General features: G+C 40.4%; 2 protein-coding genes across 9 annotated transcripts in view; both read right to left on the reverse strand.

The window, feature by feature from the left end:
• SIL1 (SIL1 nucleotide exchange factor) overlaps positions 1 to 25155 on the reverse strand; it is a 234737-nt gene that overhangs the window by 99437 nt on the left and 110145 nt on the right. For all 8 annotated transcript variants that reach the window (XM_061151417.1, XM_061151419.1, XM_061151415.1 and 5 more), the window contains one exon: positions 6027 to 6147. In XM_061151417.1, coding sequence (XP_061007400.1) covers positions 6027 to 6147 — 121 coding nt within the window. The remainder of the gene's footprint in view (positions 1 to 6026; positions 6148 to 25155) is intronic.
• Positions 23872 to 25042, reverse strand: LOC133062435 (high mobility group protein B1-like). Its single transcript, XM_061151409.1, has one exon. It carries the CDS (start codon positions 24999 to 25001, stop codon positions 24357 to 24359), a length of 645 nt encoding a protein of 214 aa, XP_061007392.1. The 5' UTR covers positions 25002 to 25042; the 3' UTR covers positions 23872 to 24356.

A 25155-nucleotide genomic window follows, 5' to 3' on the forward strand; every position in this document is an offset into this window, starting at 1 on the left:
CAACTCTTTGCGACCCCATGAACTGCAGCACGCCAGGCCTCCCTGTCTATATAACAAAACCTGCACCTAAATCTACATTTTCTGCTTTCCCTACTATTAAAAAGGATGACAGTGTCCCTGCCCCTGTTGAACTCAGGGTAGAGATCCCACTTGCCTTTTCGAAACCTTTAACTCCCATAATTATACGACACTCCCACCTGCCTGCATCATCAGTTTTTCCTTTGGTTGGATTATTCCCATCAGCATACCAACACCCCTTTGACTCCACTTTCTCTAATTATCATGCCATTTCTCCGCTTCTGTTCAGATTAAATAAAACTTTATGAACACATTGTTTTCATTCACTATCCACACTCCTTGAATGCTATTTAGATTGCCATATGCATCAACCTGGATCTTGTTCCCAAAACGCCACTAAAACTGCTCATCAAAATTACCAATAATCAAAAAAAAAAAAATTACCAATAATCAATGGTCAAATCCAATGGATTCTTTACTAGTGCTTGTTCCTCAACCACTCAGCAGCATTTACACAGTTCACCCCTCCCTCCTTGAAATACTCTCCTTTCCTAGCTTTTTGTTGCTACATTCTCCGGGATTTTTCCTCTTCCTTGCTCCTTCTCTAACTCTTCTTGCTGGTTCCTTATCTCTTACCTGAATCCTATATGCTGGAACACCTAAGAAGTCAGTCTCAAACAATCTTTTCTCTATCTCTACACTCTCCGTGTGTGTGTGTCTCAGTCATGTCCAACTCTTTGTGACCCCATGGACTGTAGCCCACCACACTCCTCTATCCACAGAATTCTCCAGGCAAGAATACTGGAGTGGGTTGCCATTCCCTTCTCCAAGGGATCTTCCCAACCCAGGGATTGAACCTGGGTCTTCTGCATTGCAGGCAGATTCTTTACTGTCTGAGCCACCAGGGAAGCCCCTCTAGTATTCCTGCCTGGAGAATTCCATGGACAGAAGAACCTGGTGAGCTATATAGTCCATGGGTCACAAAGAGTCGGACACAACTGAGCAACTAATACTCTCCCCTAGATACTTGAAAATATCTATCAGGCAGTGATGCCTAAAATTATATCTTTGACCCAAACCCCTTCCCCAAGGACCAGCCAGACTCCTGTACAACTACTGATACATCTTGGGTCTTTAACAGCCACCTGAAACTTATTACACCTCCTGACAGTTCTCTCCATAAATTTGTCCCCCTCTCAATCTTTTCTATTTCAATATATAGTACCTTCCAGTACCTGGTTATGCAAATCCCAAATGAGGCTTTACCTGAACCCCTACTCCCCTTTTTCCAATCCCTAAATTGTAAAGCTATTGCTGCTGCCTCCAAATTAAATCTTCAATTCATCCACTCTTTGTTATGCACCACAGACTAAGCCACCATTATGTTTTGCCTCACCCACTGAAATGACATTCTAATTGTCTCTTGTGTTCTTTTCATCTTTTGTCCACCTTCAATCTATCCTCAGTATACATAGCAACTATAATGATCTTGCTAAATTACATTAAATAATTCTCCTACCCAAAATCCTCCAATGGCTCACCATTTCAATTCTACTTAATTGAAGAACATTCAACATGCTCCTCAAAATTCCACATAATCGGGCCCCTCACACCTTTCCAATCTCATCTCATATTAGTCTTCTTCCTTCTCCTACCCATTAATCACCCTGATCATTTTCCTTTTTCTTGAACTTGACAAAGCCCTTTCCTTAACAAAGCCAGGAACTCTTCTTGTTTCTTCTGCCTGAAATGCTCTAACTCTAAACCTATAAAATTAACCCCTCGCATGACTAAGTGCCCCTCATCCTTCAGGTCTCAGCCTTTGACAAGGCCTTCTCAAACCATCCTTTCTATTGGGTTGCCCAAAAAGGTTGTTCAGTTAGTCACAAGATGGTACAGAAAAACCTGAATGAACTTTTCGGCCAATCCAACAGCCTCCATCAGGGATTTATTACCTTATTTCTTCCCTAGTATTTATTATAATCTATAATTACCTTACTTGCATACTTATTTCTCTTCTCCTGCTTGCCAGCCTCAATAAAGTTAGCGTCTTGTCTGTTTTATTTACTACTGTATCCCCAATGCCTGGCACACAGGCACTCAATAGGTCTTTTGTGAAATGAATGGTGGAATAAGTAAATGCTCCTGTCCACGGCCCACTCCCTTAACTATTATACCATATTATACTGTGGTAAATGCTCTCAACAGAGCTTCATACATGGCTCAGTGGTTAAGAATCCACCTGTCAATACAGAGACACAGGAGACGCAGGTTCAATCCCTGGGTCAAGAAAATCCCCTGGAGGAGGAAATGGCAACGCACTCCAGCATTCTTGCCTGGAAAAATCCATGGACAGAGGAGTTTGGCGGGCTTCAGTCCACGGGCTCACAAAGAGTCAGAGAGGACTTAGCAATTAAACACACACAAACAAATACACAACCCAATAAGGAACAACTTGGATGCAGTTTGGTCCTCTAAATGTAAGAGGATGATTCAAAAAGCTGATTGTTCCAAGGCAAAAGATGTACTATGGAGAAAGCTGACAGGGATACAAACTAAAACCAGTGAAGATGGCAATGTCTAACACACAAATACCAAGAGGAAAACCAGATGAGAGTCAACTATACACTGAACTTGGCAACTGCCCAGAGAACCCTCTGGGACAAGTCAGAATAAGGAGACCTCTTGTGGGCTTTAGAGTTCACAGGAACTGTAGCTTTAGGTAGCAGTGTGGCCAGTCACATGTCCAGCAGGACTAGTGGAGAAGCTGCTGTGGATTAGGTGGAATGGACTATCCCATCTCTCTAGCCAGTGTTTCTTAACTTCACAGGATCACCAACTTCTTTGACAGACTGATGGAAAGCTGTGGGTCTTGTTTCTCAAAACGGTTAAGTCAGTAAACAAAATATTGTAACAATTTTGAAAATTAGCCCTGTCCTTTGGTCTCTGTTCCCATTCCAGAACTAAAGAAGCAGGAAGACACTGTGAAGTGGAATTAAAGGAGCACAGAAGGAGGTTCACTGCAAGAGGAGAAAGTCACCACTAGAGACTCACTGAGCTCGCAGCACTGAACACCCTCAACCACCTTGTCAATGCCTTCGGGCTTCTGTTCAGACAGGTTTGTTGCTAGCTATAAACACTGAGAAGGAAGAAGACATGTCCAGCTTACCCTGGAGGACATTCCAAGGCAGAGCCCTCAGAAACATTTCAAAGGAGAAAAGTAAAGAGGCGGGAGTAGGAATGAATATTCTTCTCTCACGGTGTCTCTACTATAGACCACATAGATGGCTCTGCTTTCTAGTCTAAAAAGACAGGAGCAACATGTGAAGCAATAAGTGCTCCTACTGATGATCTATAGCCAGTTATTGGAGAAGTTACTTTCCATAGTGTTAAAACCAACAAATATTAATAAAATAGCACCAAATTAACCAAGTTCCTAACTCAATATTCTTAAACCAGGGGAAAAATAGGTTTCTTATTCAAAAATAAGACTTGGCTTAGATGTGAGAAAAGACTTTCTAAGTACTTTGAGACACTTTCCCTAAGTACTTTGAGACACTGAAAGATGTACATGCATGCTAGAAATGGAGGGATATTGACAGGGGTCACAACAATGACATTTGATTCTTTCTTTAATGGTTCTAAGAAAGTAATCATCATATAACCTGTGTTACTCCAGGTACATGCCTATCTGGAGAGGCAGGGAAAAATAAAGATCTAATCCAGTTTGAGGTGACTATAAGGAGGACAAATAGCTCCTTATTTTACAGATCATAATACAAAGTTGAATTTTTTGACAGTGAAAAATGCCCAAATCTGAATAAGCTATTTTGTGATCTTGTAAGTGCCACATGGACAGGATGGATGACCTTTTGCCAGGTCCCCTTCTGCCTCATCTCTAACTTCAAAATATTGCTAAAATAATAAAAATCCAAGGACTGAGTAACACTAACATTGCTCAATCCATGACTGATTCCCAATACTTACATGAACAGGCATCTCTCAGAAATATTAAGGGACTGGTTACAGACCATCACAAGAAAGTAAATACTGAGATAAAGTCAGTCACATCAATTTTTTGGTGCATAGAAGCTATGTTTACACTATACTGTAGTCTATAAAGTGTGCAACAGCATTATGTCTAGAAAAAGAGTTTACACCTTAATTAAAAAATACTTGACAAGAAAAAAATACATGACAAAAACAATACAAACCAAAAAACCAATTACAATAGTTACATCAAAGATCTAATCAAAGAACTAATCACAGATCACCATAACAAATATAACATTAATGAAAAAGTTTGAAATATATTGTAAGAATTACCAAAATGTGACACAAAGACATGAAGTGAGCAAATGCTGTTGGAAAATGGTAGCAACAGACTTGCTCAACATAGGGTTACCATAAATCTTCAATTTGTGAAAAATGAAGTATCTGAGAAGTGCAACAAAGTGAGGCGCAATAAAATGAGACACGGCCATATTAGAACAGGGACAGGAAACTATTTGTAATAACCAGATAATATTGTGGGCCTTATGGGACGATTTTCCCAACTACTCAATTCTGTCAGTGCAGCAGGAAATCAGTCATGGACAATACATAAATGAATGAACATGGTTATAGTCCAATAAAACTTTAATTATGGACGCTGAAATCCGAATTTCACATAATTTTATTCAGTCATGAAACACCTTTTTTTTTCAACCATAAAAAACCATTAACCACCACATAACTTGTGGGTCATACAAAAACAGGCAGTAGTCCCAATATTTTGCCGCAGGCCATAATTTACTGGTCCTTGTGTTAGAAACTTTATGGTTGATATTTATACTGACCTTTCAAACTGCACAGTTCCAACAGTCCCTATAACCCCATGCCTCAGCCTCTTTCTCCCTTACACAGGAAAGAGCAAGCAAAGAAAACTTGGTAAGTCAAAAAGAAAAAAGAAAAAAAAAACAAACAGAAAAATAGAGACTATGAATTGCCCAAAAGTAAATCAACTAAACTGATTATTAAAAAATAGGCAATTCTTACCACTGAAGAACTTTTATACTATAAGAAAGCCTGTTTTAATATGGAGTAACAAGACGAAAAATTACTATGAATTAAAGACTAAAATGCAATTTTATTGTCCACCAAGGAAGTATTACTGCAAAGCAGAAGGCCTAACAGGCCTGTTTTAATGAATAGATGACTCATCTGTAATCAGCGCATTAACTGTTGGGATTCAAATGGGTGCTCTTAAAGTACTGGGAAAAAAGACTTCATTTTTAAAGCAGGTTAAGCATTCCCCTACAGCCTTTTTTATTTATTTATTTATTTTTTTTTTTTTTTTTTTTGAGAGACAGGTTTGCTTTTATTTTTATTTTTTTTTTTTTAGGTTTTTTTTTTTTTATTATTATTATTATTTTTTTCCAGTGGGTTTTGTCATACATTGCCCTACAGCCTTTTTTAAAAGGCAAACTATTTCTTTCCAAAGACCATAGAAGTAAACATCCATCAAATCCTGAAATATTTATCACAAATTCTAAGCTATTAAATTTCAAAAATTTTTAAACCCACATGTATTTGGGCAAGAAATAATACATTAAACGGAACTGATGAACCTACATGCATGGCAGGGCTAGAGACACAGATGTAAAGAATGGTCACAGGATGGGAAGGAGAGGGTGGGACGAATTGAGAGAGTAGCACTGACATATGTACATGACCACGTATAAAGCAGACAACTAGTGGGAAGCTGCTGTACAGCACGGGGAGCTCAGCTAGGTGCTCTGTGACGACCCAGAGAGGTGGGATGGGGGTGGAGGGTGAGTGGGAGGCTCAAGAAGGAGATTCAAGCAGATGTACAGCAGAAACTAACAACATTGTAAAGCAATTATACTCCAATTTAAAAATTAATTTTAAAAAAGGAACAACAAAAAAAGGAACAATACATTGTCATTACTCTCAGCATTATAGGGTCAGTGCTGTCAGTTTTCCAGTCCCCAGGCTTGACACTGTACCTTTTGCCTTTTTTCGACCCTTTCAAATTGGTTTGAAACTTGTCCTCATCTTGGAGTTTCACTTCCCTTGCCCCAGTCTGGAGATTCAGCCGCACATGGGATCCTGCAGGAACAGCCTGACCTAAAAGTCAAGAAGACAGAGAAGGCTTATGAGGTATATGGTACTTGGAGGGACACTGCAACATGAAAAATTCCTTCAAGTGAAGCATACAGCACAAGTTCTCTTGGAATGATCAGGTAAATCCTAAGCATAAAAGAGCAATGATGTAACAAGAATTCAAGTTTCCTCAATTCTGGCAAGATGATAGTGAACTACAAGCTACACCAACCATCGTGCCTCCATCAGAGAACCAAGGAGCCAAGGAATCACCAGGCCAAGACAACTGTTTTCTGTTCCTGCCATTACACTTCAGCAGGGAGTTTCTTTACCTGTGACTAAAAATTAAAAGCCAAGTTGAGTACATAAGTGTATGTGCGTAATGATCCACTTCTAACCTCAAATCCATCCATAAGGCTTCAAGAATTTTTTTTAAAAGGTATGTTCAAGTAGAATGGGAAAACCTTTCTCTGCAGAGGCTCCCTGAGTAAGGTTAAGTCAGGGGTTAAATGAGGCAAGAAGTGAGACCCAGACTGGGGAAAAAGTGAATCCCAAATAGATGGAGTCCTTCATGCAAAGACTCAGACACAGAAACTAACAGGATGTATTCAAGAGGCAAGGAACAGAAGAGGCCAGAAGAACTGGAAGGACTGTGGAGGCTGATATCTTGAAGCACTACTTGAAGCCCAGTTTGGGGTAGGAAAATAAAAGTAATGGCTGAGGAAGTTGGTTCTTCAAAGAGAGGAGGTCAAATCCTGGGAAAAACCACAAAAAACTGATAACTTCTATTCTATTCCTATGATCATGGGCTAAGAGGTAACTTCTTTAGCATTAATCCCATCTCTAAGGGAGTTCCCTGGTGGTCTAGCAGTTAGGATTTGGTGCTTTCACTGCTGTGGCCCCAGGTTCAACCCCTGGCCTGTGATTGAGATCCCAAAGCCATGCATGACAAACAAACAAACAAAAATCCCATCTCCAAATGTATGAAGCTAAGCAGATCATCCTTGATATTCTCTCTACTCTATATCTCCCATATCCAATCAATCTCCCAAATCTGATGTTTTTCCTGATCATGTCTCTCTTGAATTTACATCCTTCTCTCTGTCCTCCCCACCACTGCCCTTAAAACCATCACCATCTCTCTTCCAGACACTGCCAAAGCTTTCCAACTGCCCTCTACTAACTACAATTACCTCCTAATCAAACTACTCTTTACAATGAATGATTTTTTTTTTCAAAATACAAATCTGAAGATGTCATTCCCTGACCTCAAACCTTTTAGTGGCTTCCTACTGTTCTTAAGGATGAAAATCCTCACAGTGGTCAATGAGGCCCTTTTTAGTATCTAGCCACTGCCTGCCTCTTCAAACCTGTCCACTCCTCATTCCCCATGCTCTAGGCCACAATGGCCTTTTTCCATTCCATGAAAGGAACCATGCTTCCTCCTACCACAGGGCATTTCACCTGCTGCTCCCTTCACCCAGAACACTCCATCCAACCCCAGCCTCCATCTCTTCGAAGATTCTTCCAATCCCAGCTGAGAAGCTGAGAGGCATCCTCTATTTCCCCAGACCAGATCTGGCTGCCCCCCAAAGGCTTTCACAACACCATGACCATTTTTCTTTTCATTTTTTTTGACCACACTTGACAGATCTTAGTTCTTACACAGCTTGAGGGAGCTTAGTTCTCCCACCAGGGATTAAACCCAGGGCTACAGCATTGAAACCACTGAGTCCTAACTATTGGACCACCAGGGAACTCCTTACCATGACCCCTTTACTCAATCACACTTACCACAATCAATAGTTATATCTTAAGTTTTTTATTTATCTGTCTAGTAAAAATGCTCACAATTTTATTCTCAGGGTCTATCACATATCCAAGCATATGGTAAATCCTCAATAATTATTTGTTAAGTGAAAAATTAAAAATGGAAGTGAGAAAATCCTAGTGTTATCTAGTAGTATGAGGAAATGACAACAAAGATTTTCACTAGGGCAAGTAGATTCATAATAATCAGTAGTCATGTTGATAGTTACTTTTAGGACTAATTTATACTAATACCAGTAATAATAATATCTTGAATTTTCAGACTTTTGATCAAAATTAGAAATAAAAAAGAGAAAAAGTACATGACTTTAAAAGCTCAAGAAAATAACAAGTTAGACTGTGCTAAACTGGCCAAGGAAGAGATTAGGATCTCATGTGAATCAATTTATTTTATTTAGGGAAAATTCCAAAATTACTCCCTTCACATAAGCCACCACAGGGGGCAAGAGCAACCACAATAACATTAACTTAAAATATGGGTTACGCTCATTTAAAATACATGAAACCAGCCACGGCAACAGCGGCAGAAGCAACAGAAAACACAGTATTTCAAATGTTTCCATCCCACTGGGAAAAAGGCCAAGTTAGAGAGAAAGTGTGATCTGACCCGCTTCCTTCTAGGGCCTCTGTGAAGGGAGCAGAATACTGGAGAAGAACGGAGCAGAGGCAAAAAGTCACCAGATACACTTAAGGACTGGGAGGTAGAAGAGAAGGGGATAATCAGAAAATAAGACAGGAATCCAAAAAGGCCTGCAAAGCCTGCAGTGTCTGTTTCCCTAATACTGGCTCCCTGAGGGGAAAAAATATGAGTGGTAGATTGTATCATTATCACCAGTTCTGTTCCATCCATCCCCTGTGCTGTGTGACCTCACAGTCCCTCCTACTAGTTGGTGTAGTTTCTCACCCTTTGACTTTGGACTTGGCCTGTGACATGCTTTAGTCAGCAGGATGTTAGCAAATGTGCCACAGAGGTTTGAAACGTGTTTGTGTGTTTGGCTTGTCTCGGAATTGTGTATCACTGTGAGAAGAACATGCTCTACAAGCATTCTGATCCAAGAGGGATGAGAGACCCTTGGAGCAGACCTGGACCCAAATTGCAGACTGGAGCTGAGCCCAACCATGGTCAGCCGAGTCTAGCCCATCTGCAGACATGTGAGCAAGAATAAATGACTGGATATCTTTTTAAAACCTTTTACTTTGAATTACTTTTAAACTTACACAGAACTTATAAGAACAATACAGAGAGTTTCCATACATCACTCACATGACTTTTCCCAATGTTAATATCTTACATAGCCATAGACAACTACTGGGAAAATAATACTAGTAACCAAACTAAAGATCCTTTTCAAACCTTAACAGTGTTTCCACTAAGGTCCTCTTTTGTTATATGATCCTATATGGCCCATGGTTGTTATTTCTCCCTAATTTCCTGCACTTTGCAACAGTTCCTCAGTCTTCCCTTTGTCTTTCATGACCCTGACATCCTCAAGAAATACTAATCAGTTATTCAGGATTGTTTGGGTTTTGTCATGACTAAACTCAAATCATGCCACCTTGACAGAAACACCAGAGAAATTACATCATGCTTTTCCCAACACACCATATCAAAGGGTTCATGTTGCCAACATGTCTTATACTGGTGATACTGGTCTTGATCAACTAACAAAAGCCAAGTCTACTGAGCTTTTCCATTGTGTTAAACAAAAATCATGGCAAATTGTGAAAAACAGTTTGGCAGTTCCTCAAAATGTTAGACAAAGAGTTACCATATGAACCAAGCAACTCTGCCCTTAGGTGTATACACAAAAGAACTAAAAAAATATGTTCACACAAAAACTTGTACATGAATGTTCATTGCAGCATTATTTATAATAGCCAAAATGTGGCAAAACAACCCAAATGTACATCAAATCTAAGGAATGAACAAACAAAATGCAATCCAGCCATTCAGAAGAACACTATTCATCCACTTAAAGGAATGAAATACTTTAAATCATTACGCTGTATCTCAATAAAACTGGAATAAAGAAGTAAATCAATAAACTACACAATAAATAAAAAAGGAATAAAATACTAATATATACTAGAACACGGATGAATGTTGAATGCATTACACTAAGTGAAAGAAGACACAGAAAGTCATGTCATCATATGACTCCTTTCACATGAAAGGTGCTGAAGAGAAAAATCATTAGACACAGGAAACTAATGGTTGTCAGGGGCTAGAGGAAGGGAGAAATGGGGAATGACCACTTATAAGAACTATTTCTTTTGGAGGGGATGAAAATGTGGTGATGGTTGCATGATACTGTGTGTATACTAAAAACCCCTGAATTGTTTAAAGAAAATCATGGGGGAAACACTCTGAGATTATACAAATCACCTTTTTCCTCAAACCTTTGCACACAATTAAGGGGATCCACTTGTAACAATTATCACTGTGGTGATGGTGTATGAGCAATTCTTTTTGTAACTAAAATTTTCATAATTATATTTACTTTTGATTGATGATTGTTTTACACTACTGGTATGATTCCTATCATACATAACCATGAATTAACCATACCTGTACATATGTCCCCTCCCTCTTGAATCTCCCTCCCACCTCCCACCTTTCCCACCCCTCTAGGTTATTACAGAGTTCCAGTTAATAGCAATTTTCTACTCTCTTCCTTACACATTTATGAATTGAAATTTCACTATAAGGAAAAACTGTCATTTCTCCATATACTTAATTATTTATCTAATCAATATGTTCTCATAGATATTTTATTCTATGAGTTATAGTCCAATATTACCATTATTTTGTTGCTCAAATTATTTCAGTTTTGGCAACTAGGAGCTTCTTCAGGTTAACTCTTGTGTTCCTTTGATAAGTCCCTTTAGTCTGTCATTTTCTTTTTTCAAGTATTTCCTTACTTTCTGGCTCCACAAGAAGCTCCAAGTTTATCTTAAATTTTCCTTTCCCAACCTTTGAATCAACATTTTTCAAGGAGTTCTAGTTTTTTTTATTGAAGAATAGTGTTTAGAACCCACTATCTGCATAATACGTTGCCAACAAAGGTCCGTCTAGTCAAGGCTATGGTTTTTCCAGTAGTCATGTATGGATGTGAGAGTTGGACTGTAAAGAAAGCTGACCACCGAAGAATCGATGCTTTTGAACTATGGTGTTGGAGAAGACTCTTCAGAGTTCCTTGGACTGCAGGGAGATCCAACCAATCCATCCTAAAGGAGATCAGTCCTGGGTATTCATTGGAAGGACTGATGGTAAAGCTGAAACTCCAATACTTTGGCCACCAGATGAGAAGAACTGACTCATTGGAAAAGACCCTGATGCTGGAAAAGATTGAGGGCAGGAGGAGAAGGGGACGACAGAGGATGAGATGGTTGGATGGCATCACCGACTCAATGGACATGAGTTTGGGTAAACTCCAGGAGTTGGTGATGGATTGGGAGGCCTGGCGTGCTACAGTCCACGGGGTCACAAAGAGTCGGACACGACTGAGCGACTGAACTGAACTGATCTGCATAACAGGTATGCTCATTACCACTAGGTTGTCATTGCTTCTGGGCTCTTTGAATCAGAGATAAGAAATTTATGTATGTGTATACACATCTATGTTTCTATATCTATTTTTCTGTGTACCTATTAAAAAGTGGGCTTCCTGATGGCTCAGCAGTAAAGAATCCACCTGCAATGCAGGAGACGAGGGTTTGATCCCTGGGTTGGGAAGATCCCCTGAAGAAGGAAATGGCAACCTACTCCAGTATTCTTGCCTGGAAAATTCCCTGGACAGAGAGCCTGGTGGGTTACAGTTCACGGGGTTGCAGAAGACTCGGACACAACTTGGCAGCACAACTATTAAAAAGTACAAGCTTATACTGATACCTCAGATGAGACTGTACGCATTCAGGGTGATATGGCCAAAGACTATAGTGATACCTGAGATTTCAATCAACACTACAGGGTTCATTTGTCTCCCCCCCTCTTTCCTTATTTGCAACTTCTTTCTCCAACAGTAAGAAAACTGGCTCTTTTTATCTGCAATGTTTTATTTACTGTTCAATCCTAGTATACATACAAAGTAGTTTCAAAATTGCTAACCATACCACTGTCAGAAACACATTTACCAAACTAGATTACAGCATTTACACACGGCTCCTTTGTCTTTAGTTTTACAGTATCTAGTCAAGGTATCATTTCACAAGGCCGCTTAGTTTAGTTCCATTCTCCCCTACACAAGTCAGTATGATTATGTTGTCAATTTGTAATACTTGGTTCATTTGTTAGTGCCTGTATTCTATTTTGTTGTTCCCATTCCTCCACATCCTGGCTGGTTTAATTTTTTTATTTTGGGGCATCTGAAGGGTATGTGAACTATTACTACAGTTCTAAGAGAGCAATACAAAAAGAAATTACTATCATTTTAAAGCTGAGTTTTGAAGTGGTTTGTTTATTGTCACAATTCATTCCAATGGTCCTGAAACAAGGAATTTAAAAGTGTCCAATATAAAGAGGGGTCCTTTTTTCTGAAATTATATCATTTCTATCTTTTTAGTGTTAAAACATCCTTTTATAAAATGAGATAATGATGATGATGGATGACAGTGGGTTGTTTCTATGTTGAGGTCCTTAACTCAGAAAAGTAAAAAAGCTGGCCTTTGATCCCCAGAATTTTCTTTTAAAGTTTTCTGGTTCATGAAATACCGTAGTCTGGAATCTATTCATCTATTCTACCAATGTTCCCTAGGACATTTGAGAATTATTCCCACTGTACGCTTTAAATGAGTGAATTTTATGATATATAAATTTTATCTCAATAAAGTTGTTTCGAAATTTCATTTCTTTGGATAAAGCAGTACTTCTTTTGAATCCCAGAACAGTAATTAGACTATCAAATATAGTCCAAGGTGACAGCAAGTATTACTAGAGGCCAAGAAAAAGCTAAGTTCAAAGCCAAAACACAAACCCAGAAGGACAGTTCTGGGTAGGGTAGGAAAAAGAAAATGAGCCTAGAAAGCCTGAAGCCATCAAATACCCGGGCAAGAGGAATACCGGCAGAAGGGCAAGTAAGAAATATTGATCCGAGATGTACAAGTTAACGCAAATGCCCATGGGAGACAAGCAAGTGAGAGAGATCAGTGAGGAAGGCCATCTGTAAGACAATAGGGAATGGTGAGTGCTGAAGAAAAAATGCCCTTTCTAAAAGTATTCAAATTTTTAAATATAAAAGCCAAACAAAACATACCTATATTTGGAATTCAGCCTACAACCAATTTGCGACTACTGGAAAAGAAGCTTCACCTATTGACAAATCTTACCTGACTCAGTATTTGTTCCCACTCACCTAACTCCCCAGTAATTAGAAACTTAGCCTTCCTGGGCTCAGAGTGGCAGCGTCCTCCTTGGGTAGTACCCACAGGAGCCCTCTGTATAGTCTGACTGCCCTGCTTTAGGGAAGCTAGGGCCAGCTGAGAAGGATGCCACAGTGTCCTGGTTTCTGCGATGGCATCAGATGCCTAGGAGTAATATGTCTTTGGGGGGCATAAGAGGTATGGGATGTCCTCTGTGGGCTTCAACCTGGAAACATCCCCCTCCAGGGACCCCTGGGCTCTTTCAAGTTAAACATGGATACAACGGCAGAAAAATCTAGGGCTGCTCCAGCCTGGCCTGCTTGGATGAGAACTGGCCATCGACCACGAGCACTGTAACTCCGCTACCCACTTGGCTATTTCTTTGAGAGCCAGTAAAATCAGCCAAATTCCTTTTTCTTTCTGAATCTTCATGACTTTGTGTGTCAAATGACAAGAATCTATTGTGCTTGCTTTCACTAATGTGTTAGATTGTTGTGAAGAATAAATGAGAAAACACTGTGTCAGAGCTCAGAAGAAGTTATAAGCGCTTCAGGAAACACAGCCCCAAAAAGGTAAATGTCAAGCAGGATGAAGCAAAGACATTTTATTTATCAAGTCCTGTAGGTATGTATGTGTTAACAAGAGTGAAAATTTCCAATTATGTCGAGTTTCTGAAGGGCAGGGACCAATTACTTGTGTCCAGCTCAAGCTCAACTCTAGGCACACAGTAGGCCATCAGAAAGGTCAGCTTGAATGCCAGCCCCCTGGCCCCCACTTCCAAGACCAGAATTAATAGAAGGAATACAGGATGGGAAGCAATGTCACTCACCTCCAAGCTCCTAACCAGGGCGAGACAGAGCTGAGACTTCATAAGCCTGGTTGCCATGACTACCACAGCCCTCTCCTCCTGCTTTTTTATTCAAAAACCCCAAACAAGTCCTGGCAAGATCCTGGCTTCACACAAATGAGCATCTATCCTGTCTCCAAGGCAGGACTTGAACTGAACCAGTAACAACAACAAAAAAATGTGCACAAACCTCTCTAGGGTGCTGAACCCTGAACCAACGTTAAATGTTTTTTGAAGGGAAACACAAATGGAGATCTTTTTTGTAAGCAGCAAAACACAGAGTGAAGCAGTCTGTCTTGTCATTACATTCATGCATTTCCTAAAAGGACTTAACAATGGCAAAATAAGAAAAAATAAAAATATTCTCCAAAGTTATTTTTTTTTTTTACTCTGCCACATAATCTACAATCTGGGCAGAGCCTTAGAACAGTTCTCTGGCAGGGCTTTCAAGCAAGGGTGGAAATCCATCAGCTGCACTAAAGTCCTTCAGATCAGAAGACTCCACAGTCTTCCTCTGGGAATAGCTATCCTGATAGCTCCCACCACATTCCAGAACTACCCTCCAAAATTTTATCTGCTGTGATCTAAGCAATGTCTCCTTTCCAGTTCCAAGAAGAGACAACAGCTGTTCACAAATCTCTGCCCACAGAATTCACAACAGCAGTGCTCTTCAAGTATAAGGACTAGCCCTGCTATTTAAGAGGATTTCCGGGGTTTCAGCTGGAGAGGTACTCTGAACAGCCATCAGGACAAAGGCTCAAAGTAACCATATCTAGGACACAGTGAGTCTCTGTCCACGACTGGTTGGTCAACAAGCATATACTGAGGATTAGGTAAGAGCCTGCCTGCTCTATTCTAGGCATTCCTTCTATCACAGCTTACTGTTCATCCACTGAAGAAAGCCACCTGCAGTGTTGGGCACTGGGAAGGATACCACATCAACAAGACCAATGGCTGCCATTGAGGAATATGCAAGGAGATCCAACCAGTCCATCCTGGAGGAGATCGGTCCTGGGTGTTCATTGGAAGGACTGATGTTGAAGCTGAAACTCCAATACTTTGGCCACCTGATGCGAAGAGCTGACTCATTTGAAAAGACCCTGATGCTGGGAAAGATTGGGGGCAGGAGGAGAAGGGGACGACAGAGGATGAGATGGTTGGATGGCATCACCGACTCAGTGGACATGAGTTTGGGTAAACTCCGGGAGTTGGTGATGGACAGGGAGGCCTGGCGCGCTGCAGTTCATGGGGTCACAAAGAGTTGGACACGACTGAGCGACTGAACTGAACTGAACTGAGGAATATGAAATAAACGAGGAAGAGGAGTAACAACATTCAGAGTCCCAGTTTTCTGGCAAGCAAAGAAATGGGCATATTCAGGGGGCAATGAGTAACTCCTTCTGAAACTCAGCATATAACAGAAAGATAAGAAGTAAGGAGATTGGTTAGAAAGATATTATACTTGACCTAATCAGATACAATCAAGCCTGAACAAGAGGAATGGGTGGGGAATGGGAAGAATGAGACAGCTTTAAGGGATGACAGTATTTTGACCAGAAAAACAAAGAATTCTTCTGACAGTAGTCAGTCCTCCTTCCTTCAAAAGCACCAGACCTGAAAGCATGTACAGTACCTCCTTCCACTAGGCCAGGAGACCAGTCAGAGCCCCACAGTTTAGTGAATCCAGGGATAAAGGAGAACAGAGTAAAGAACAAAAGAAACAGAGGGATACTTTCACCCAGAAATCCAAGATGGGCATCCCACACCTGTTTCCTAGCCCACTGGTTTCCTCTGTTCCCCTTTCATCTCTACCCTTAACACATTTCATGTTCCTCTATAGCTTAGAAGACCCAGTGAGACTAACAGATAAAGCACAGCCCTTTACTCAGAGCACTTGAGCTTTTACATCCATGGGAACTGGTTTTTAATAATCCTATTGATTGCTAGAGTCTACTAGTTACTGTCATTTCTTTTTTTAGAGAGATATTCCCCACTGAGGCATCCCAGGGAGCTCAGTAGTGAAGAATCCACCTGCCAATGCAGGAGATACGGTTCTATCCCTGGGTCAGAAAGATCCCCTGGAGTAAGAAATGACAACCCACTTCAGCATTCTTGCCTGGAAAATTCCATGAACAGAGGAGCCTCTCAGACTACAGTCCATTGGGGTAGCAAAAGAGGTGGACAAGACATGACTGAGCACGCACGCTTATTCCCCACCTATTCTCTCAAACCTAAAAACTCTTGAATATATGCAGATTTCACATTTTCAATTGTGCATATGTGTATGCATATCTGTTGGGGATGAGGAGACTGGGTAAAGACTCAAGAAAATTGGAAGAAGAAAGGAACCATTAAGAAACCAAAGGTTGGAAATAAACCACAAATAAAATAAACAGCAAAGCTACAGTTCTTCCAGCTCTCCGATCCCACCACTTAGAAATTACTGAGTCAAATGAAAACATATTTTAAAAGTCTCACTGCAATTGAAGTTAACTGTGAGATACTGACAATGAGCTTCATTTAATAATGAGGAGGGGAAAAACAGCAATTGAGAGTGAAGAAGTTAAATGCACCCTTTTCCCAGAGGTCAGGGACTGTAATTCCACTACAGCTCATTTTTTGGAGAAGACTCTTGGGGATTCCAGAATGCCTGCATTTCCCACCCAGGCACAATTTCATTAGCAGCTCATTAGCAAGAGTGGCAACCATTTCTGACTCTTGTTTTTCATAATATTTATTGGTTAATTGACACTTTGAACGCAAGCTGACTAAGGACCAAATGAAAGTGCTAAAACCATTCATTAGTCAAATTTAAAACACAAAGATTGTATTCTAAACACACCCTTTGTTCTCATTTATTTTCCACAAACAGAAGTCATAATTTAATAAGGGGGCGAAGAAGCAAAGTGCCAAGATACTTCGCTTTAACTTTTAATCCTTTTTTTCCTACCTCATCAGTCCCCAGGGATCCTGACATCATAATTGGCTCTGTTTGTTCTCTTCAACAACACCTGTTACCTCCACAGTCAAACATGGTTGTGTGAATAATTTCAAAACAGTACCAGCTACTCCTTACCTCTACAATTTCCTCAGTGTCTACTGCAAAAGCCCCCCAATTTGGATTCTCCCTGCAGTGGAAAGAGAGCAAACCCATAGGTATGAGGGGAGCAAAATTCCTAGAGCTAAGTTTCTCTCTAGATCAGTTCTAAAGGACGGTACTCCCTTCCTTTTTGAGGGAGGGGAGCAGAATGTAAATGAGAAGGTGAAAAGATGCAGACGGAGCAATGGATACAGTGTAGAGAAGGGAGTCAAAGAAACACCTGGTCCCTAGTCCTTGCCGCTGCATCATGAGAGGGCCCCCCTTAAATGTAGGCAACTTGAACAACAAAATGAGGTTAGTTACCGGAGCCTTTCACCTAGCAAAATGTAATAACAATCCCAATTTGTTGCCTCTCAGCTTAAAGTTTTGGATCATGTGTATTAAGAGACCTACTAAGTAAAAAATAAAAGAGAGAGAGAGAGACCTACTAAGTGCGCTGTGTTTTGCTTTCTTCATCTGCATTGCTAGTTTCACCAGAAGGAGCTACAGCCTCTAGCACCTGGGTTACCTGGGCAGTTATCCAGTACAGAAGTGGAGGGCATAGGCCAAGGAAGACCCAGATTCCAGGTCCAGGTCCACCGCTTAATAGCTTTAAGATCTTGGGACAATAAGCTTTGTGGCCCATGTATAGAATGGGGCTCCAAGTACTCACTTCAGAGAGTTCACAGAGTTCACTGTGAGGAGTAAGAGATAAAGCAAGCGGGATGCTTAGGGCTGACTCCAGAGAACTCTCAATAATGGTGTTTACAGACTCGTCTCTCTGTGATTTGTCCCAACTATGGGACAGGGACCATTACAGATGGTTAGACTGAGTGTTAACAGGCTCTCAGTATGTATCTCACTGAATTCTGTAGGATATAAGTGAGTACATGATTTTTGTAGAATTTTCAGGTCAGAGTGAAGCCAGTTCAGTAACAATGAAGGCTTCAGGGCATACAAATTTAGAGGGCAGGTGGTTAAACCAGGCCTCTACCGCACTGAAAACACACACTACAGCATTCCTTGGCTGGGGCCAGCCGTAGGTCAACCAAACCCATTTAAGATGGAGCAGTTTCAGGTCTACCTGGTGGTCTAGTGGTTAAGAATCCGCCTGCCAATGGAGGCAACACCAAGGAGTTCAATCCTTGGTCCGGGAAGAACCCACATGCCAAGGAACAACTAAGACCGTGTGCCAGAACTACCAAGCCAGTGCTCCAGAGCCTGTGAGCCTCGACTACTGAGCCTGTGTGCTGCAACTACTGAAGTCCGAGCACCTAGAGCCCATGCCCTGCAACAAGAGAAGCCACCGCAATAAGTCCATGCACAGCAACGAGAAGTAGTCCCCACTCGCCACAACCAGGGAAAGCCTGTGCACAGCAACAAAGACCCAGTGTAGCCAAAAATAAATAAATACATTTTCAAAAAAGATGGAGCAGTCTCTATCTATACCATTCCCCAAGTCAGAATAGAAATCAGAAGCCATATCCATAAGTATAACTTAAGCAAATGTGGGAGGGATTTAAATGAGAAAAACTGCCCAGCCAGCAACAAGGGAAAGGGTTTCTGGCTTCCCGATAAACTTAATTCAAACACAGGTTGAAGCCAGTTCTGTAACAATGCACCATCAGGCTTATAAAAGCAGGTGCCCTGCTCTGGCTTCATGTTCCTTGGGGGATCGTGCTTGCAAGTGCCCATCCAAACATGGGTGAGGACGTTTGGATGTTCCAGGCCACTGGGCACGAGGTTGGTGCTTCGGCAAACCTGCTGATGTGCACACTTCTGACAAGCAACCTGCTTCATACTTCCAACCCATCACAACAGCTGATGCTGCCCCCAGCTGTGCCTCCGCACAAAGCTCCCAATCCTGAGCACTTAAACTCCGCAACTGTCACTTGACTATATGCACTCTACCTGCCACACACTCTCAAGTCCCCTACAAGTACCCAGGCAGTGCCTGGAAGTTCTGGCCTTGGTGCTTACTACCATTCAAGAGTGCATTCACTCCCTATTGAAATTCTGGTGTGGATCCCTTTTGATAGAAGTCACCTCACAAAAAGCCATCTCCAACACACCCTCTTCCCCCTGCCATTTTAAATTTATGAGAGAAGGCAAGCCCTTCACAACTCCAGGGTCACCAGCACCACGAGCTAGAGATTATGAGGAGATCATAAGACCTAGTCTCCACTGGAAAGATACAAGATCCTTCCTTGGGCCATGCCTCCTGCCACTACAGGCAGGAGGAGCATCCCTGAGGAAACTCTGTTGGCACTGCCCTTCTTAAAAACCTTCAGTGGTTCTTTGTTACCCTCCCAAGTACCAATACCCCAGCTGGTGTTCAAGGTCCCCCTAATACAGCAAAGTCCCTGCCTGACACTCTCTGCATTATCTCCCCTCACCCACAAACACCCCGTTCTCTGGCCAAACTCACCCACACCTTCTCTGGTCCTTGATGCTGCCCTTTACTTGCCCTTTACTTTTTCTCTGTTGGATTTAAATCCACTTTTAAAGGCCTAGCTCAAACAATGCTATGCAACTTGATACATTGTTTTCCCTCCCTTTCAACCTTGAGTATCTTGCTTATTCCTATCTAATGGCATGTCCTCTATTCATTTTTTCTTACTCATTTGGATTCTTTGATACTTATTCAACAGATATTTACTAACCACCTATAATCTGGTGGGTTTTAGGGAAATTAAGGATGAGACATGACCTCTCTACACTTAAGGAAATCACTGGGCTACTGCGGGAAACAAATATGTAAAAACATGATATCTGACAAATTTCCCCCGGTAGGTTAAATTCCCCCTGAAGTCAGAACATCTTTATATTCCTACATTACTAAACAAGAGTGCCTGGTAGTAAATGTTCACTGTGTATATATTTCAAAACAAAAATAATTTAACTTTATGAGATGAAAAACAATGTCTTCTTTATGAAATGTGGGGAAAAGGGATGTACTGCTGCAAAGACAGTCTTTAACATGGGATCATCGGAAAGTAAAATCTAGTAAATACAACACATATTTTTAAATGCATTTTAATTCCACAGTATCACTCCTCAACCCACAAGTTAAATGAGATAGAGGTACAAAGACTAAGAACTGCACAAAGAGGAACATCCCTGGCATTCCAGTGGTTAATATTCTATGTTTCCATTACAGGGGGCCATGGGTTTGACCCCTGGTCAGGAAACCATGCTGCATGGCATGGTCAAAAAAAAAAAAAAAGGATTGCACAAAAAGGAACAGAAAGCATAAGCTCAAAACAGAATGAGAGATCTACACTGTTGGTAGGTATATAAGCTGGTACATGCACTGTGGAGAAGAGTGTACAGGCTCCTCAAAAAACTAAGACTAGAGTTTCCATATGATCCAGCAATCCCACTCCTGGAGATATACCCAGACAAAACTATAATTCAAAAAGAATTATTACCCTTATGTGCATAGCAGCACTATTCATAATAGCCAATACACAGAAGTAACCTGTATGTCCATCAACAGATAATGGATAAAAAGGATACATATACACACACACACCCATACACATACATACAAGGGAATACTACTCAGCCATAGAAAAGAATGAAACAATGTCATCTGCAGCAACATGGATGAAACTAGAGATTATCATACTAAATGAAGTCAGAAAGAAAAAGACAAATACCACAAGTCACTTATACGTGGAATCTAAAATACAACACAAATGAACTTATCTATGAAACAGAAATGGACCCACAGACAGAGTGAACAAACTTGTAGCTGCTGGTGGGGGAAGGGGGATGGAGTGGGAGTCTAGAGTTATCAGGTGCAAACTATTATATATAGAATGAATAAACAACAAGGTCCAACTGTATAGCACAGGGAACTATATTCAATATCCTGAGATAAATAATAGACAAGAATATGAAAAAGAATGTACACACAGGTATAACTGAATCACTTTGATGTATAGCAGAAATTAACATAACATTGTAAAGCAATTATACGTCAATAAAAAATTTTTCAAGAAAAAATTAATAACCAACAACAACAACAAAACAGAATGAGAAAGAAGTGCAGTTGAGCTCTTAACTGTTAGTAAACTACACTCATCAGAGTTCATTGTGGACTTCAGAGTATCACAACCTCCGATTACAGGCTTCAGTTGATGAATATTGGCCAAAGCTCTGCAACTGCTCTCTATCCCTAAACTTTCAAGTACTCCCAAGTCCACCAAACAGAAGCAAGAGAGATCTGATGGCTAGGAAGGCAACAATAAGAACTATGTCACCTGAGACCAGTTGGTGAAGACTATAAAACTGTATGTGAAATATTTAAGTATACAATTACATTTTCCTGAGATGGTTTATAGCTTTCACCAGTTTCCTAAAGAGGTCTATAAATCTCTCTCCCAATACACATATAAACATGCATACCTTGGAGTGGCTATAGGCCAATACCAGGAAGGCTACACAGCAAGAGGCATTCTAATACACTGTAGGTAAAGATACAAATTTGTGCAATGCTTTTGGGCATCTGGCAACATCTACTAAAACTGCAACTGTTCATTTCATTTAACCCAGTGGATTCCACTTGTAGGAATGTATCCAATAGAGACAGTAACTGAACTGCACAATGATATATTGACAGAATGTTCATTATAGCATTTTAATAACCAAAGACAATGAGAAACAAAACAAAATGTCCATCAGTAAGGGATTTATTATACAATGCAGCTTATAGGAATACAATAGTCTCCAACAAGGAGGAGAATTATACTGACACTAAAAAGAGGACTGGGGTTTCCTGGTAGCTCGGCTGGTAAAAGAATCTGCCTGCAATGCCCTGTTGGATCAGACAGTAAAGAGTCTGCCCACAATGCAGGAGATCGAGGTTTGATCCCTGGGTTGGGAAGATTCCCTGGAGAAGGAAATGGCAACCTACTCCAGTATTCTTGCCTGGAAAACTCTATGGACCGAGGTGCCTGGCAGGCTACAGACCATGGGGTTGCAGAGTCGGATATGACTGAGCAACTTCACTTTCACTTTCAAAAAGATGACTAAGACTATGCAAAAAGAACAAGCTACAAATTTCATCTTTCTTTTTAAAGAACATACATGTTTAATATGGCAGCAGTATAAGCTTTTAAACTATTCAAACCCTCACAATTAAAACAGAATCAGTGACTAGATAGCAAAACAATATTTGTTTTGCTACAGGCAATATTTGTATCAAAATGAAGTAAAAAGACACCTACAAATTCCCAGACAGAAGTGAAGCAGGTGAAGACAAATCACCAAATCTACATGGAATCAGTCTCTGTGGGGGAGGACACAGGAAACAACGGGTGTCCAACAAATTTGAAAAGGAGAAGCCCAAAGTAGGTAGGTGAAGTGAAGGGAAGTTGCTTAGTCGTGTCTGACTCTTTGCGACCCCATGGACTGTAGCCTACCAGGCTCCTCAGTCCATGGGATTTTCCAGGCAAGAGTACTGGAGTGGGGTGCCATTTCCTTCTTCAGGGGATCTTCCCAACCCAGGGATCGAACCCAGGTCTCCCGTATTGTAGGCATACGCTTTACCATCTGAGCTACCAGGGAAGCCCTAAGTAGGTAGGTAGTCAGTAGGTATTCACACACATACACACACAACAAAACAGGCCAGTGGGAGAACAGCAGTTGAACCTAGAAGGGATTTTCCCCAGTCTAATAATAGGTAAGTACAAGAATCCTGGTGGTAAATACTCAGTGGCTAGAGCAATAGAGTTCTACTGAACTCTCAAATTTAATCAACCAATGCTCCCTATTAGAACAGTGATAAGTTAGGACAGAGACACTGAGAAGACACTTCTGGAAGAGACATCAAAAATTAAGCAGAACTGAAACAATAGCAAAAAAGGAAAGAGAAGGTCCAAATAAAAATGCTGAAAGGAAACAGAGCCGGGAATCCTCACAGAGTAAACTGCCATGTTTTTAAATACGACAAGGAAACAGAAAAGAGGGCACTGTGAATTTTTTTTAAAAAGGTAATTAAAGCTATGCTTCTTTTCTAATAACTCAAGAAATCTAACTTCACATAAAAAATGACCTGAAAAAGACTGAGTTCAAATCCTATAAAGTTATTATAAGAAAGAAAAATAGAATTAGGAAAGGAATAACATCTCCATGGAATATAAAAACAAACCACAAAAACAGGCCATGAACAGACCTAAACTGCAACTTCCTCTTTCAAAAGGAGCTAAATACATGTTTTTGATTATACAACATATTCAAGAATAAAAATAAGAAATGAGGTGCCAGAACTCAATGAAAGTTAGAAATAATAATCAAAGCAAAAAATGTCATAAAATAAGTAGAAGGTGAATGGAGAAAAACATGAAAAACCAAAAATGAATGAAGAAGAAAAGTAAAGCTTATCAGAAACTGACAATAAAGATAGATAAAAAAAAAAAGATCCAACATTAAAGAAGAAATCTCAAAACAGGAAAGAGAATACCAAAAACTGTAATTCAAAAAAATTTCCCCTAAAACAAAAAAGTTTTAAAAAACTATGTATTAAAAGAGCATATTGATCAGGAAAGCCCAACAGCAAACATAATCTAGTAAAATTAATGGATTTTAAAGGAAAAAAATCCTTAGGATATCTAAGCCCAAAATTAGATTCTTTTTTTTTTTTTTTTTAATAAAAAAAATTGTATTTACTTAGAAGCATTCAGAATGTCAACAAAACAGCTGCAACTTTTTTTCTTTTTCTTTTGCAATTACAGAGTGGTATTCAGTTAACAGAACAACAATTATTCATATAAGCTGCATCAGAGACAACTGAAGATGAAAAAACTACCATCCCCATATATAACTAATTTGTGCTGTGCACCAACAAGAACCTGCTTTAAATTTCCATGCCAATTTACAACCCCCATACTGTACCAGGCAAGGTTAGTGGCTATTGAAAATACCACCAGGACAGGGCTATCTAAAGACACATTCGGTAGTGTGTTAACTATACAAAAAAAGACACTGTACAGTTTAAAAACAAATCTTACACAGCCTTACATTTCAATTTTTTTTCTTTAAAAGGAGTGAGTTGTGTACAGGGGGGTTAAATGTTTTATAGACAAGAAAGAAAAAAACTGCGCTAGAACCAACTTATTCATCATCATCATCTTCTTCCTCCTCCTCATCCTCTTCATCTTCTTCCTCCTCCTCATCCTCTTCATCTTCATCTTCCTCCTCTTCCTTCTTTTTCTTGCTTTTTTCGGCCTTAACAACTCCCTTTTTTGCTGCATCAGGCTTCCCTTTAGCTCGGTATGCAGCAATATCCTTTTCATACTTTTCCTTCAGCTTAGCAGCCTTCTTCTCATAAGGCTGCTTGTCATCCGCAGCAGTGTTATTCCACATCTCTCCCAGTTTCTTTGCAACATCACCAATGGACAGGCCAGGATGTTCGCCTTTGATTTTTGGACGATACTCAGAACAAAACAAGAAAAAGGCCGAAGGAGGCCTCTTGGGTGCATTGGGATCCTTGAACTTCTTTTTTGTTTCCCCTTTAGGGGAGATATAAGTTTTCATTTCTCTTTCATAACGGGCCTTGTCCGCCTTTGCCATGTCTTCAAATTTTCCTTTCTCTTTAGCAGACATGGTCTTCCACCTCTCTGAGCACTTCTTAGAAAACTCTGAGAAGTTGACTGAAGCATCCGGGTGCTTCTTCTTGTGCTCCTCCCGGCAAGTTTGCACAAAGAATGCATATGATGACATTTTGCCTCTCGGCTTCTTAGGATCTCCTTTGCCCATGTTTAATTATTTATCCTCCGCGAGGCCCAGAGTTGCCCAGTGCCCGTCCGGCTCTCACTTGCCCCGGCGCTGTCTCTATGGAGCTCAATGTACTGCCCAAAATTAGATTCTTAATCAGTGTTTTTGCCAGCAAAGCCTACTCTGCCAGAAGAAA

Source organism: Dama dama, chromosome 9 (genome assembly GCF_033118175.1).
Source record: "Dama dama isolate Ldn47 chromosome 9, ASM3311817v1, whole genome shotgun sequence".
NCBI lineage: Eukaryota > Metazoa > Chordata > Mammalia > Artiodactyla > Cervidae > Dama > Dama dama.